Genomic DNA, 12,569 nt, shown 5'->3' with positions numbered 1-12,569 from the left:
TCTTGCCTCAAAAGACTGCCCGAGGGCAGTGGGTGGAGGTGAGGCAGGGAGTAAGGATGTCTCTGTTGCTTCCATGGCTAGGTGAGCTCAGGTCTTGCCCCTTCATAATTTCCCCTGTGATAGTTGCCTTCATGGACTGTGGGTAACAAACACTGTCAGGAGGGTGAAAGGCATGAGTCTGAATTCGCTTTCCTTAAGAGTCTGATGGTTGAAGTTTGTTATAATTTAAAATAGAAGCACTTTAATGGAGACAAGAGAATGTTCAAAGAATCATTTTTTTTGTGATAACTGATGACTCTTGGATAATAAAAAGGACCTTGAAATTGGGTTACATATGTTGTGTTCCCCACTGTTTTTATTATGGACACTTTTTGAATGCCAGGATTTAAAAAGTGGTGAGTGCAAGTCATCGTGTAATTTTACTATTGTGTAATTAAATTTTGTTTTTCTCAAGTATTCTTAGTTCATATTTTCTTAGATTTATAGTTTTCTTTGGTGATTTATTTTCAAGGCAGAAAAGTATTTGTAATGTTATATCACCCAAAATATAAATATTTAATCATTCATGGTCATTTTTAAAAAGATACTGGAAGACTGCACTTTAGCCTTAAAAACATGCTTTCTGGCTTTCTCAGCATTAGTCATAATTCATTTGCTAGTACTGGGAAGTATAAATATTTGTACTTATTGTATCATCTGCAAAAGTAGTTTCTGAACTCTGATTTCTTTTGTGGCATTTTGCAGAGAATATGGGACAGTGCAAGTCTCTGGAATACCAGCATCTACCTGCACACAAATTCTTAGAAGAAGGGGAATCCTATTTAACACTGGCTGTGGAAGTAGCCCTGATAGGGCTGGGACAGCAGCGTATCATGCCTGATGGGCTGTACACACAAGAGAAAGTTTGCCGGAATGAGGAGCAGCTCATTTCTAAGCTTCAGGAAATTGAATTGGATGACACACTGGTGAAAATTTTTCGCAAGCAAGCAGTCTTCCTATTAGAAGGTAGTCTGATACAGAAGTTTTCCACTTATTTAGCCAAGTTGACTTAGGGGGCTAATCTTTCTTATGTTAAGAGTACTATCTGAATGCATTTAATATGGTTGTTATCCTGATTGCTATAGTCATGGGGTGTCGAAGACATGTTCGCTGTCTAAAAAATAGTGTCACTGAATAAAAAAGCATGGATGTTTAGATTTGTATCATTTGATTTAGGTGATTATATATGATAGCCTATTACAAAATAGCCACATTTAATTCCTCAAACCTGGAAAAGGACCAATTTCATTTAGACTGTGTTGTTCCTGAGATAAATTCAATTTTGATATTTAGGGCGTTATTATTGGCAGCCATGTTCCTGTTTCCTTGATCAATTAAATAATAAAACAGTAATTGGCTGTCCTTCCTCCAAATTATTGGCAGTTACATGACACCTGGGTTTTGAATATGTCATATGCACATGCTAACAAAGGACTGAAGGCTGCGGGAGTGAATTTCTACCGCACCGACTAGTTAATCCAGAGGATTCATTAGGCACAGATTCATCAAGGAAAAAGTTTCATAGAATCTCTGAGGCATGGTCTAATTTCCTTCTTCTCATAAGGTTAAGTTTTAAAGGGCCTAACAAATTTTGGCTGACACTATTTTTCAGATTTTTTTTCCCTCTAAAAAGATAAGTGTAATTAGTGTGGTAGTGTAATCTTTTGTGCAAATTTAGGTAGTGTCTGTTGCTTCTGTCTCTCAAGTACATGTGTGTTATTAGTGTGTAATGGGATTCTCTGTGATTGATAGGCTCATAAAGTATGTTATATTCATCTTCTGTTCAGAACTACTACATACAGGGAAGGATTTAGATTTTCAGCACCCCTTTTATTTGTCCAAAGCAAAAGATCTACTTAAAAGAAAACATTTTCTTCAAACATATTATACTTTTATATGTTTTAGAAATACATTTTAAAGGGAAAATGCTCTTCAGGTAAACCTTCTTAATAGCGTGCTTAATTTTGGTAAAAATTCCTAATAGCAATTTTTTGAAGCACTCTCGTGAACCTGTTTTTTTCCCTGTAAGGATAAAAAGTCCATCTTGACAAATTTCAAGAGTGATCCTGGGCCAGGCGTGGTGGCTCAAGCCTGTAATCCCAGCACTTTGGGAGGCCAAGACGGGCGGATCACGAGGTCAGGAGATCGAGACCATCCTGGCTAACACGGTGAAACCCCGTCTCTACTAAAAAATACAAAAAAGACTAGCTGGGCGAGGTGGCTGTCGCCTGTAGTCCCAGCTACACGGGAGGCTGAGGCAGGAGAATGGCGTAAACCTGGGAGGCGGAGCTTGCAGTGAGCTGAGATCAAGCCACTGCACTCCAGCCCGGGCGACAGAGCAAGACTCCGTCTCAAAAAAAAAAAAAAAAAAGAGTGATCCTGATTCTTCAATTTACTGTTTTCTTTCAGTTTTCTCCCATATAATTCCTTTTGCTATAAGCAATGTCATTAGTCACAAACATTTTTTTAAATGCTGCCTGTCACTGGCTATACTGACTAACTTTTGATTTCCCTTTTACTGAAGTTTAGAAGGAAGATCTGTGATTTTCAAAGTTGATAGTGTATGGTGTTTATATTTACCTTCCTAAATGTGTCTCTATGTTCATTTTTCATGAATATTTTTGAACTTTGCCCTAGTCTTGATTAGTCCATCCCGCCTGTCAAACATTTTTATGAGTACTGTGCCTGAGAAGGAGAACTGTTGACTCATCTCTGCCTCTTCTCCTTTCCTGGCCCTGCAAGGCCCACAAAGAGTGAATAGGTGCAGGACAGGAGGCAGTCCAAGGCGGGGAAGCCACAGAGCCATTACTGTAAATGCTAGAAGATTGAGAACTCCATGACTGAATTGACTACACGAGGGCACCAAGTTCTTCATGCAGTTATACTCTTTGCAAATGTCAGAGGCAAATTAGTTAGCAGGCCCAGATATCTGGAAAGAGGAAGCAGTAACCCAGTATTGTTACTAGTATTCATCTCTCCTGGCCACAATATTGGATAGATAAATTAGCATATTGAACAAGCACCTCTGGGGAAACTTGGTGCCAAATGTCAAGTTGTCATTATTCAGTAGTACACTAGAGTCCAGGAATTACACTAATTATTAATACACAAATAATTATTGGATACCTGACTAAATGTTTTACTTGTTGGGTGGTATCATAGCAAAAAATTAATTATGTATCCTGAATCTCCTGAATAGTACAAAAAGGTAACTTGGTGGTTTAAAGGGAAACAGTGAAAGAAAATGGAGGAGAAATGAAGACTATGGCTAATCTATAGATTTGCTATAATTAGTCCTTAAGTAAAATAGAGTTAGTGTCTTAGATTGGGCTGCCATAATAAAATACCACAGATTGTGTGGCTTAAATAACAGAAATGTATTTCTCACAGTTCTGAAGGCTGGGAAGTTTAAGATCATGCTGCCAGCCTCATCTTTGGCTTCCGATGAGGACACTCTTCCTAGCTTGAAGACCAGCTATCTTTTATCTGTGTCTTCACGTCACGGAGAGATCAAGCTCTCCAGTGTCTCTTCTTACAAGGACACTAATCCTGTTGGATCAGGGTCCCACCCTTATGACCTCATTTTACTTTAATGCAGGCCCCAACTCCAGATGCAATTACACTGGGGCTGGGGGCTTCCACATGTGAATTTTGGGAAGACATATATATTTAGCCTGTAACAGTTAATAACTTAAATAATGTAGCCTTGCTGTATGAACAAAAGGTGCAATCATAATGCTATATGAACTTTTGAAGAATATCAAATCACTAAAACATTTAAAATTAAAGATTAATGGATTTGGAAAAATTAGAGATTTAGATTAGATGTTAGTTTAGGTGAAAAAATTTGTATGGTTTTTAAAGTACTTAATGAATAATTCAAAAATACAAAAAACTGAACTGAATTAAAAAATAACCTCCATTAAAATGATCTGGAATATAATGTGCTCATAACCAAACACCAGTTCAGGAACTGCTTTTACCATTTTTTTCTTCTGAAGTGCATTTCTTGCATTCTAAACTCTTCACCACACTGATTTTTCTCATGGAAAACAAATACAGCATGTCCTCTGAGCAGTGGTGTCATGGTTCATAATTCTAGAAATCATGAAACAGATGTCACCCGAAGGTGACATGGAAACTAATTTATTAAACACTTTACAGTAACTAAACCTCAGAGTACCTTAGTGCAAAGTGGTTGAACTAACCACTGTGGTTTCCTTTCAGAATTTATTTTAAAAGTCTGTGTTGCCCTTCTCAAAGCAGCATTCAAGGAGCACACAGGGGAAGTCAGCTCTGCCACCATGCCTGTCAGAATTTACTAAGAAATGAACTTTGACAGCTGAAGTGTAATTTTGCTTTTAAAATTGGCTTTCGGGAGCCTAAAGAATAGTAGATTTCCAGTTACTTTATTTTTTTTCTTGTGCCTAGAGCATTTATCAAATGGGTAACTATTCTTCTTATTAACAATCACTTTCTAGGAATTAATATCTGTTACTACTCATTAGAGGCAACAATGTGTATAGTTAGAGAGTTGTGGTTCAGAATCTTCCCACACCTCTCACCCCTGAACAGAGCACCATTTACTGGAAACGTGGCATATTTGTGCCCATAACCCTTCTTGGGTCCAGGGGTAGGTTCCGTAGTTAGGCTGTGGCGTCATCTGTGCATTTGCAAATCAAGATGCTCCGATGCCACACATTGAGAGAGGATGTTGCTCAAATGCAGCGAGGTTTTATGCTATAGAGGGTTCCTTTCTCTGAGGCACTTGTATTGTGAATGCTCTGTGCCCCTTGAGTTCTGGGTTTTTCATTTAGCTGTGGGACAGTTAGGGGTTTGTTTATGAGGTGAAATCTGTAAGGGATACTATACCCTGAAGAATCTTTTTTGATTAAGAATTGTATTCCTTTCTATGCCATTTACATGAAATTCTTAACTAGATTAGTTTGTATATGTTGTAACTTTATGTGACATTTTAAAAATATGCTTTACAAGAAGTGTTAGTTCATTTTTTAGGAATGTAAAATGTGTATGCTCTCTTCCCACAGCCGGACCATATAGTGGTTTAGGCGAAATAATCCATCGGGAGAGCGTTCCAATGCACACATTTGCCAAGTATCTCTTCACCTCTCTCCTACCTCACGATGCTGAACTGGCATACAAAATTGCACTGAGAGCAATGCGGTACGTATTCACAGCCCAGCTGGGCAGAGGCAGGCCACATTCCCACTGGGAAGCATGGCTGTTAACTGACTTACTCCTTCATGTTTCTTATAGACAGCAGAAAAGCTAAAGAAACGATTTATTTATGCTTTCTGGATTGTTGTTGAGGTGATTTGCTTGTTGGCTTGTTTTGCTTCTGTATAAAGTAAGGGAAGAATTATCCTTGCTGCTATCAGACTCAAGGACACCGTGGCTTTTTCCTACTTTTTCTTGAAGCACAATTCAGGCCAAGTTTAATCACAAAACAGCAACAGTTGAAACCTTCATAAATAATTAATTGTTTTGAAAAAAACTGATTTTTGAAACAGTCGTAAATAATAAATATACTTGATTGAATATAATTGAAGGAGATCTTCACACCTGCTGTAATTCCACATTCCATCAGTAGTGCAGGAAAGCAACTCCCTGTATTACCAAGGCACATCTGTAATCACGGGGGCTGAGAGAAGGTGGGACGTGCATTTAGCAGTGAAGGAGTCACTATTTGGGGTCCTCGAGGCTCTGCCTGCCTCTCTTCTGACTGCTTCCATCTCCTCCTTGGTCCCTCCTTTTCAGCAATAACAATTGGAATATGTTGTTCTCTACCACCCACCTTTTTATTTCTACATTCTTTTAAAAGTTTTTCACCTAATAATTATTTTTATCACAGATTTGTTCAAGGTGAATATTTTAATGAGTTCAAGATTATATTTTAATCTTACATATGACCTTTAAATTTTAAGGACCTAAAAGGAACATCCATCTTTCTTAAAACATCAACATTTTCTTTTTCCTTTAAAAAAATTAATAAAACACTCCTATGCTTCTAATGGAAAGTACAGATTAGACATCCTTATAATCACCTAAGGACAAGCCATGTTATAGACCTAAAAGCTTGTGTGTGCTGATTAATAGTTTGATCCCAAGAAGCTTTTCATCAAAGATTCTATGTCTGTAATCAGTGAAGTAGATTCTAAAACAAACCCTTACCTATAAATTACCAGTGTCCCCAAAGTCACTCTGTTCTGAAAGTATTGAGTGTAGCTTACGTCTATCAGGACGCCTCTTTTTTAATGCAGTGATAAGGATGTGTGTATGTGTCTCTGTGTATTCTATGTGTCAGTGTGTTTTAAGGCTGACATCCTGTAATTTGACATGCTTTCCTTGGCAATATGGAATCTTACTAACTTACTAGAGAATCTGCCTAAGTATTCTTTTTTCTATTTTTAAAATACCAAAAAATAAGTCAATAACAAACATCAGCAAAAGTCCCCCACCAAATTACATTATACCACTTGGTTTATGTTTTAGAGCATGATTTTATAATAAGTGAGTTCCTATTTTCATTTTGGAAGCTGAAATGGAAGCTGTCTTATGAAGACATATGCTCAGCTCTATACTTACTCAAATCTTAGGAATTCTAATCTTGTTTTAAAGGGAAGATGTTAATGTTATGATGCCACCAGATGCTGTTGCTACTACCCCTGGCAAAGTTTAAGGGTAAAATAGCATGAAGTTTCTGTGTGGTTCTGGCTTATGTAATGGTATGTGCCAGGCAGAAAGGCTTGCTTTTCTAACACTCACAAACTCATTTATATTTGTCCTTGGTTGCTGCCAAGGCAGTTTCTTCATGGGGAATACTAGCAGGGTACAGGGGAATTTTTTTCCAGTTTCTCTCTTCTATCTGCCACTACTATCCTGCCAGAGGTCTGCCATGGAAGGCAGGTAGTGTACCCCACCAGGTATTGCAAGGCGGTCCGGGGAACAGGAAGGAAAAGAGAGATGTAGCTCGCTTGCTTCTTAGTCCTTCTGGAAGGGGAAGGCCGAGGAAGGTCATCTTCGGCTCTCATTTTCTCATCTTCCCAGGGATGTTGATTAGTTTCTCCTACAGTAAGTCTGGCAAGACCTGCCTGTGAATACGAGGATATTCCTGAGTTTTATACAAAAGCTAAACAGCAACCCTGCCAATATTCTTACTACTTAACTGCCTACCTTGCCACCTTCTCTACCACTAACATCTTTTTGTTCCTAGATAAAAGGAGAAGAGAATGAGCCATTTGGCTTACCAGACAATAATTGCTCTTGGGTGGGGCCCTGAGGCCAGCATCACTCCCAGACCCAGCTGACTCTCCTTGGTCTCCAGCTCTTATCTTATTTCATAGTTCTTAACACTGGTGTACTTGAATGAAGGCCAGCATTTTGATGGTTGTAAATAAATTATTTCAGTTTTAGGTACTCTACTAATCTTTTTGGGACTTTTAGAAGAGATTACTAAATATGTGCTTTGTTGTTAGAAATTTTTTCATCAGCATATTTTTTTTATTTGTTTTGAGACAGGGTTTTGTTCTGTTTCCCAGGCGAGAGTGCAGTGGTGTAATCGTGGCTCCCAGGCTGTTGATCCTCCCATCTCAGCCTCCCAAGTAGCTGGGATTACAGGCGCATGCCACCATACCCAACTAATTTATTTTTTATAGAAACAGGGTTTCGTCATGACAGTATATTCTTAACAAAAAATCAGAAATCACTCTGAATTTATGCAAAACTGTCAAGGGACAGACACTTAGGTGGCATTTATCTTCTCTAATATGGTTGGTAGAACATAGTCTAATATCAAATATCTGGAGTCATAAGAAACTAATTGTGCAGAAAGTATGAATGGATGGAAAGGAGGTAATTTTCGTTTTACTTCCCTTCTTGTTTTATTTTTAAATAGGTTAAGCTTATTCATCTTAAGTATTCACTGCTCCCTGACTGTGATCTCAGTCTTAAATATCCATTTCACTAACAGTTTCTATTGATTTATTTTTTGAGTCATACAATTCAAAATTTGTAGGTAAACATCAAGACCTGTGTTTAAAAGTTCTTCAGTGTTTGCATATCTTAATTTCTTTGAATATTGTAATTTTCTGAGTGGTGATGAAGAAAGAAAATCTCTTAGGTTTGGGTGATGAACAATTAATAAGGTTTGGGTGATGAACAGTTATTAATAGCAAGCAATTAATAGTCCAAAAAATCTAGATATTTTGTATCCACACAGCAGAGTATAGCTGTACCAGCCCTTCCTGAACCAGAGGCCTGACCATCTACCCACTCCTCTGGCTTCTGCTGACCAGTCTTTCTGGCCAAGGAAATGGACAAGAAATAACTAGGGGCCACCTTCCTTGTCTTCTCATTATAGGTTACTAGTATTGGAATCTACTGCTCCATCAGGAGACCTCACCCGCCCACACCACATTGCATCAGTTGTTCCCAACCGCTACCCTCGCTGGTTCACTCTAAGCCACATTGAGTCCCAGCAGTGTGAGCTGGCATCCACCATGCTAACTGCAGCCAAAGGTACTGTACTGTCCTGAGGCCTCATAATTGTTTCATTCGTTTGCCTGTTTATTTTTTTTTAAGTCTTGTTTTCTATGAAATTGTCAGTAGTGGTGTTAATGTCAGATAGGTTGAAGGGATCTTTTTCTTTAGATGTTAGCTTTTAAGGCAAAACAGGTGGCATTTTCCTCATTTACCTGCATCATTAACTTGCTGCCAGCAGAGCTCAGGTTAGTTACCATGCCAAGAAAATATAAATGGTTGAAATTCAGAAGCAGATTTAAAAGTTGGGTTACATTTTTTTCTTCCTGAAATATTCACCAAAAATACATAAGAAGGAACTAGGAGAGCTGTTTGCTGTCTCACGTTGGTTCTGGTTCATCTGTGCTTTGAGTCATTGAGGGCGTGTCTCGGTGTATCTTTTTCTGTGGAGCCGAGATTCACAGACATTGCAGTAATTATGGGAGCCCTAGTTGTGTGCCATCTGGGAACATGTTAGGTAAATAACTTGTGCTTTATGTTTTGTTTTGTTTCTTTTTTTCCCCTTTGTGTGTGTGTGTGGTTGTATGGTTTTTGTTTGTTTGTTTGTTTGTCTTGCTTTGCTTTGATTTGGTTTGGTTTGGTTTTCCCTTGTTCATTGCAGGCGATGTTCGGAGGCTGGAAACAGTATTAGAATCCATCCAGAAAAACATTCACTCCTCATCACACATCTTCAAGCTTGCCCAAGATGCATTTAAAATAGCAACTCTCATGGACAGTTTGCCAGACATCACTCTTTTGAAAGTGTCTCTGGAGCTGGGCCTGCAGGTACATGACTGGTAGTCTTTCCCGGGACATCAAAGACTGCTAAATAAAGGCACCTCTTAGGGTTGTTTTTGTTTGATTGGATTTTTGAGTGCAGGTAAATGACTCTTTGGAGTACAAATCTGTTAGACTTCAGGAGAGAACTGTATTTCAGAGACGTGGTCACTCCCAGCTGAACCAGACTGCTATGTAAGGTGCAGGGACTGTACATTTAGAAGCCTAATTTGTGTCTTTCAATTAAGAAAATCATTTTCTGAATTGCAGCCTTAACGATACTGTTTCTCCTTTGAATGAAAGGAGAAGAATTATTGCTAACAAGAGACTTAAGTAAAGCTAGCATGTATAATGAAGATTCAGTTGTTAGGGATAAATTTTTAGAGGAAGTAAAAATTTTTATTGATGTTTGCATTTTCATAATAGGTGGGCAGTTCTAGCTCCTTTTAATAACTCTGAGAAAAATAGGTAAAGGAGGAGTGATCGGGCCAGAGTCCAGTTTAGATTTCAGCAGAACAGAGTACCGAGAACGTTTTGAGTTGGTCAAGCAGATAGATGTTTGCTTCCTTATAGTTTCTGAACAGATCACTGTATAAACCAGGAACTAAAAATTTGTTTCTGTTTTTCTCATGGAATCTCTATTAACATTTGCTTTCTTCCCATTAAAAAGCAGTGAACAAAATTGTTATACCTCAGTTACCTAAAGTATGGGGAGTATAATCCCCTGATTGGATAATTAATCTGGTGTTTTAGTTGTGGATTCTCCCTTACTAATAATGTCTAAATAATAGGATCACAGGAAAATGTACCTACCACTGTAACAGAGTACTGTACAAGCAAAAGGTATAGAAGATTGCTTTTAAGCTATACAATGGTGGTTCAGCAGTTTTGTTTTGTTTTTTTAATTCTTGTTATTTGGCTAATTTTTGTCACCATTTGCCTCATCTTAAAGATGTGATGCAGAAAGAACCATTAGCATGAGCTTTCTCGTTATTTGGAATTCTTGGTAAATAGGATGTGCATGAGAGCTTATTCCTTGCCTCATGCTTTCTAGAACCTAAGAAGGAATCTCACAGGCGCTTTGTGAGTATTTCTGGAACCTAGGAAGGAATCCAAGAGGGCCTTTGGGGATATTATGTCCCTGGATATTTGTGTGCATGTGTGGTTTTTGTTTTTTTGTGTGTTTTTTTTGATGGAGTCTCACTCTGTCACCAGGCTGGAGTGTAGGGGTGCAATCTCAGCTCACTGCAACCTCTGCCTCCTGGGTTCAAGCAATTCTTCTACCTCAGCCTCCTGAGTAGCTGGGACTACAGGCACGCACCGCCACACCTGGCTAATTTTTGCATTTTTAGTAGAGACGTGGTTTCATCATATTGGCCAGGCTGGTCTCGAACTCCTGACCTTGTGATCTGCCCACCGTGGCCTCCCAAATTGCTGGGATTATAGGCGTGAGCCACCGCACCCGGCCATCCCTGGATATTTTGAATCTTAAAGAATGGAGGAAGTACAAAGAGGTGGATATGTGTATTTAAGGACTTCTTATTAGAAAGTGAAAAACAAAATCAGATCACTAATGATATCAAGGATGATTTTTTTCCCCCATAAACCTGGAGTTACCTTCATGGTCACCAGAAAGGAGCAACCAGATATTAAAGGAATAACTAAAATGATTATTCTAAAATACATCTTTCACCACTGAGAGTTCCTGGTTAGAATGGATTCACAGGAGCCTCAGAAATTGAACTATGGAATGTTAAATATGGGGAGGGAAAAAGGGCATGGGCTATGTTTAATGCTCTGATTTTGCAGATGAGGGATAGAGTAACTGGTTCAGATACCAAATCTGGTCAGTGGGCCCACCAGGAGGAGAATGTGGGCCTCTTGCCAGGAGGAGAATGTGGCTGTGGCAAGGCCACTTGGGGTAGCCATGGACAAATCCAAATTCATATGTAGAGCTTTGCTCTAAATTATACTTTCATCTTCCTGGTGGTAGACAGTAGGTATGCCTTATATGCCTTATAGTTTATACCCTTTTTTTTCATTGACTGAGGATAATTTTCCAAAACATTTTGTTATCCTGCTTTTATAGGTTATGCGAATGACACTGTCAACCTTAAATTGGCGACGGCGGGAGATGGTGAGGTGGCTGGTAACATGTGCTACTGAAGTCGGTAGGTAAACTCTGGAACAGAAGCTTTCCCAGGTGCCTCATGGTAGGATTTAACTTGTCAGTTACAGACACGTGAACATATTCACTCTTTTACTTTGACTTCTCCAAGGCTCCTCTAGCCGTCTACAAGGGCTCCCTTTTCCCCGACCCCCTACCCCAACCTTCAGTTATACATACTTGTATTATTCAACTTTGAACTGATCACATTTGTGAAGCTCCAGCCTCTTATTTAAAATGGTATAAGTCAGTGAGTAAACTGTTTTTATTCAGTTAATATATATAAAGTTACCTAGTTGTACTGTTTTTCTTCTTTATCATCTGAAGGCATACCTCATGGTATCCAGCAGAGAAATGGTGACCACTGGGTGTGGTTTAGGTGATCTTCCAGATGTGTGAGCAATTGTAGCTAGCCATAAGAAGATTCCCTGGCTGTCCATAAGCTGCCATTTTGTGAGGCCCTTCAGCTAACTATTTTCCCGCTACAGCAGTAGATCAGTTCAGAAGAAAACTGTACATTCCCAGCAAGAATGCCAACAGAAACAAATGGTTGCTATTTATTTATTTATTTACTTATTTATTTATTTTTGAGACAGAATCTCGCTCTGTTGCCCAGGCTGAAGTGCAGTGGCACAATTTCGGCTCACTGCAAGCTCCATCTCCTGGGTTCATGACATTCTCCTGCCTCAGCCTCCCGAGTAGCTGGGACTACAGACGCCCGCCACCACGCCCGGATAATTTTTTGTATTTTTAGTAGAGATGGAGTTTCACCATGTTAGCCAAGATGGTCTTGATCTCCTGACCTCGTGATCCGCCCACCTCAGCCTCCCAAAGTGCTGGGATTACAGGCGTGAGCCACCGCGCCCGGCGGTTGCTATTTAAATATTGGTTAAACGTTCTTTTTTCTTATTTGCATCAGAAAGGGATATACACTTCATGCTGAGAAAATACTACCATCCAAGTGTTTAGATATGACACAGCATATACTATAAAATTATTATTTTTCTTTCACTAATGTATAATGGTTTTGTATTTTGGAAAAGGGACA

The 12,569-nt window shown here is 39.0% G+C and overlaps 1 protein-coding gene across 1 annotated transcript in view; it reads left to right on the top strand.

Annotated features, from left to right (window-relative positions):
- LOC105499451 (zinc finger SWIM-type containing 6) overlaps positions 1-12,569 on the top strand; it is a 216,310-nt gene that overhangs the window by 199,959 nt on the left and 3,782 nt on the right. The window contains exons 9-13 of the mRNA XM_011772006.3: positions 745-1,005; positions 5,088-5,223; positions 8,420-8,577; positions 9,200-9,363; positions 11,444-11,525. Coding sequence (XP_011770308.3) covers positions 745-1,005; positions 5,088-5,223; positions 8,420-8,577; positions 9,200-9,363; positions 11,444-11,525 — 801 coding nt within the window. The remainder of the gene's footprint in view (positions 1-744; positions 1,006-5,087; positions 5,224-8,419; positions 8,578-9,199; positions 9,364-11,443; positions 11,526-12,569) is intronic.

This window comes from Macaca nemestrina, chromosome 6, assembly GCF_043159975.1.
Source record: "Macaca nemestrina isolate mMacNem1 chromosome 6, mMacNem.hap1, whole genome shotgun sequence".
Taxonomy (NCBI): domain Eukaryota; kingdom Metazoa; phylum Chordata; class Mammalia; order Primates; family Cercopithecidae; genus Macaca; species Macaca nemestrina.
This window is presented reverse-complemented; position numbering and strand designations above follow the sequence as displayed.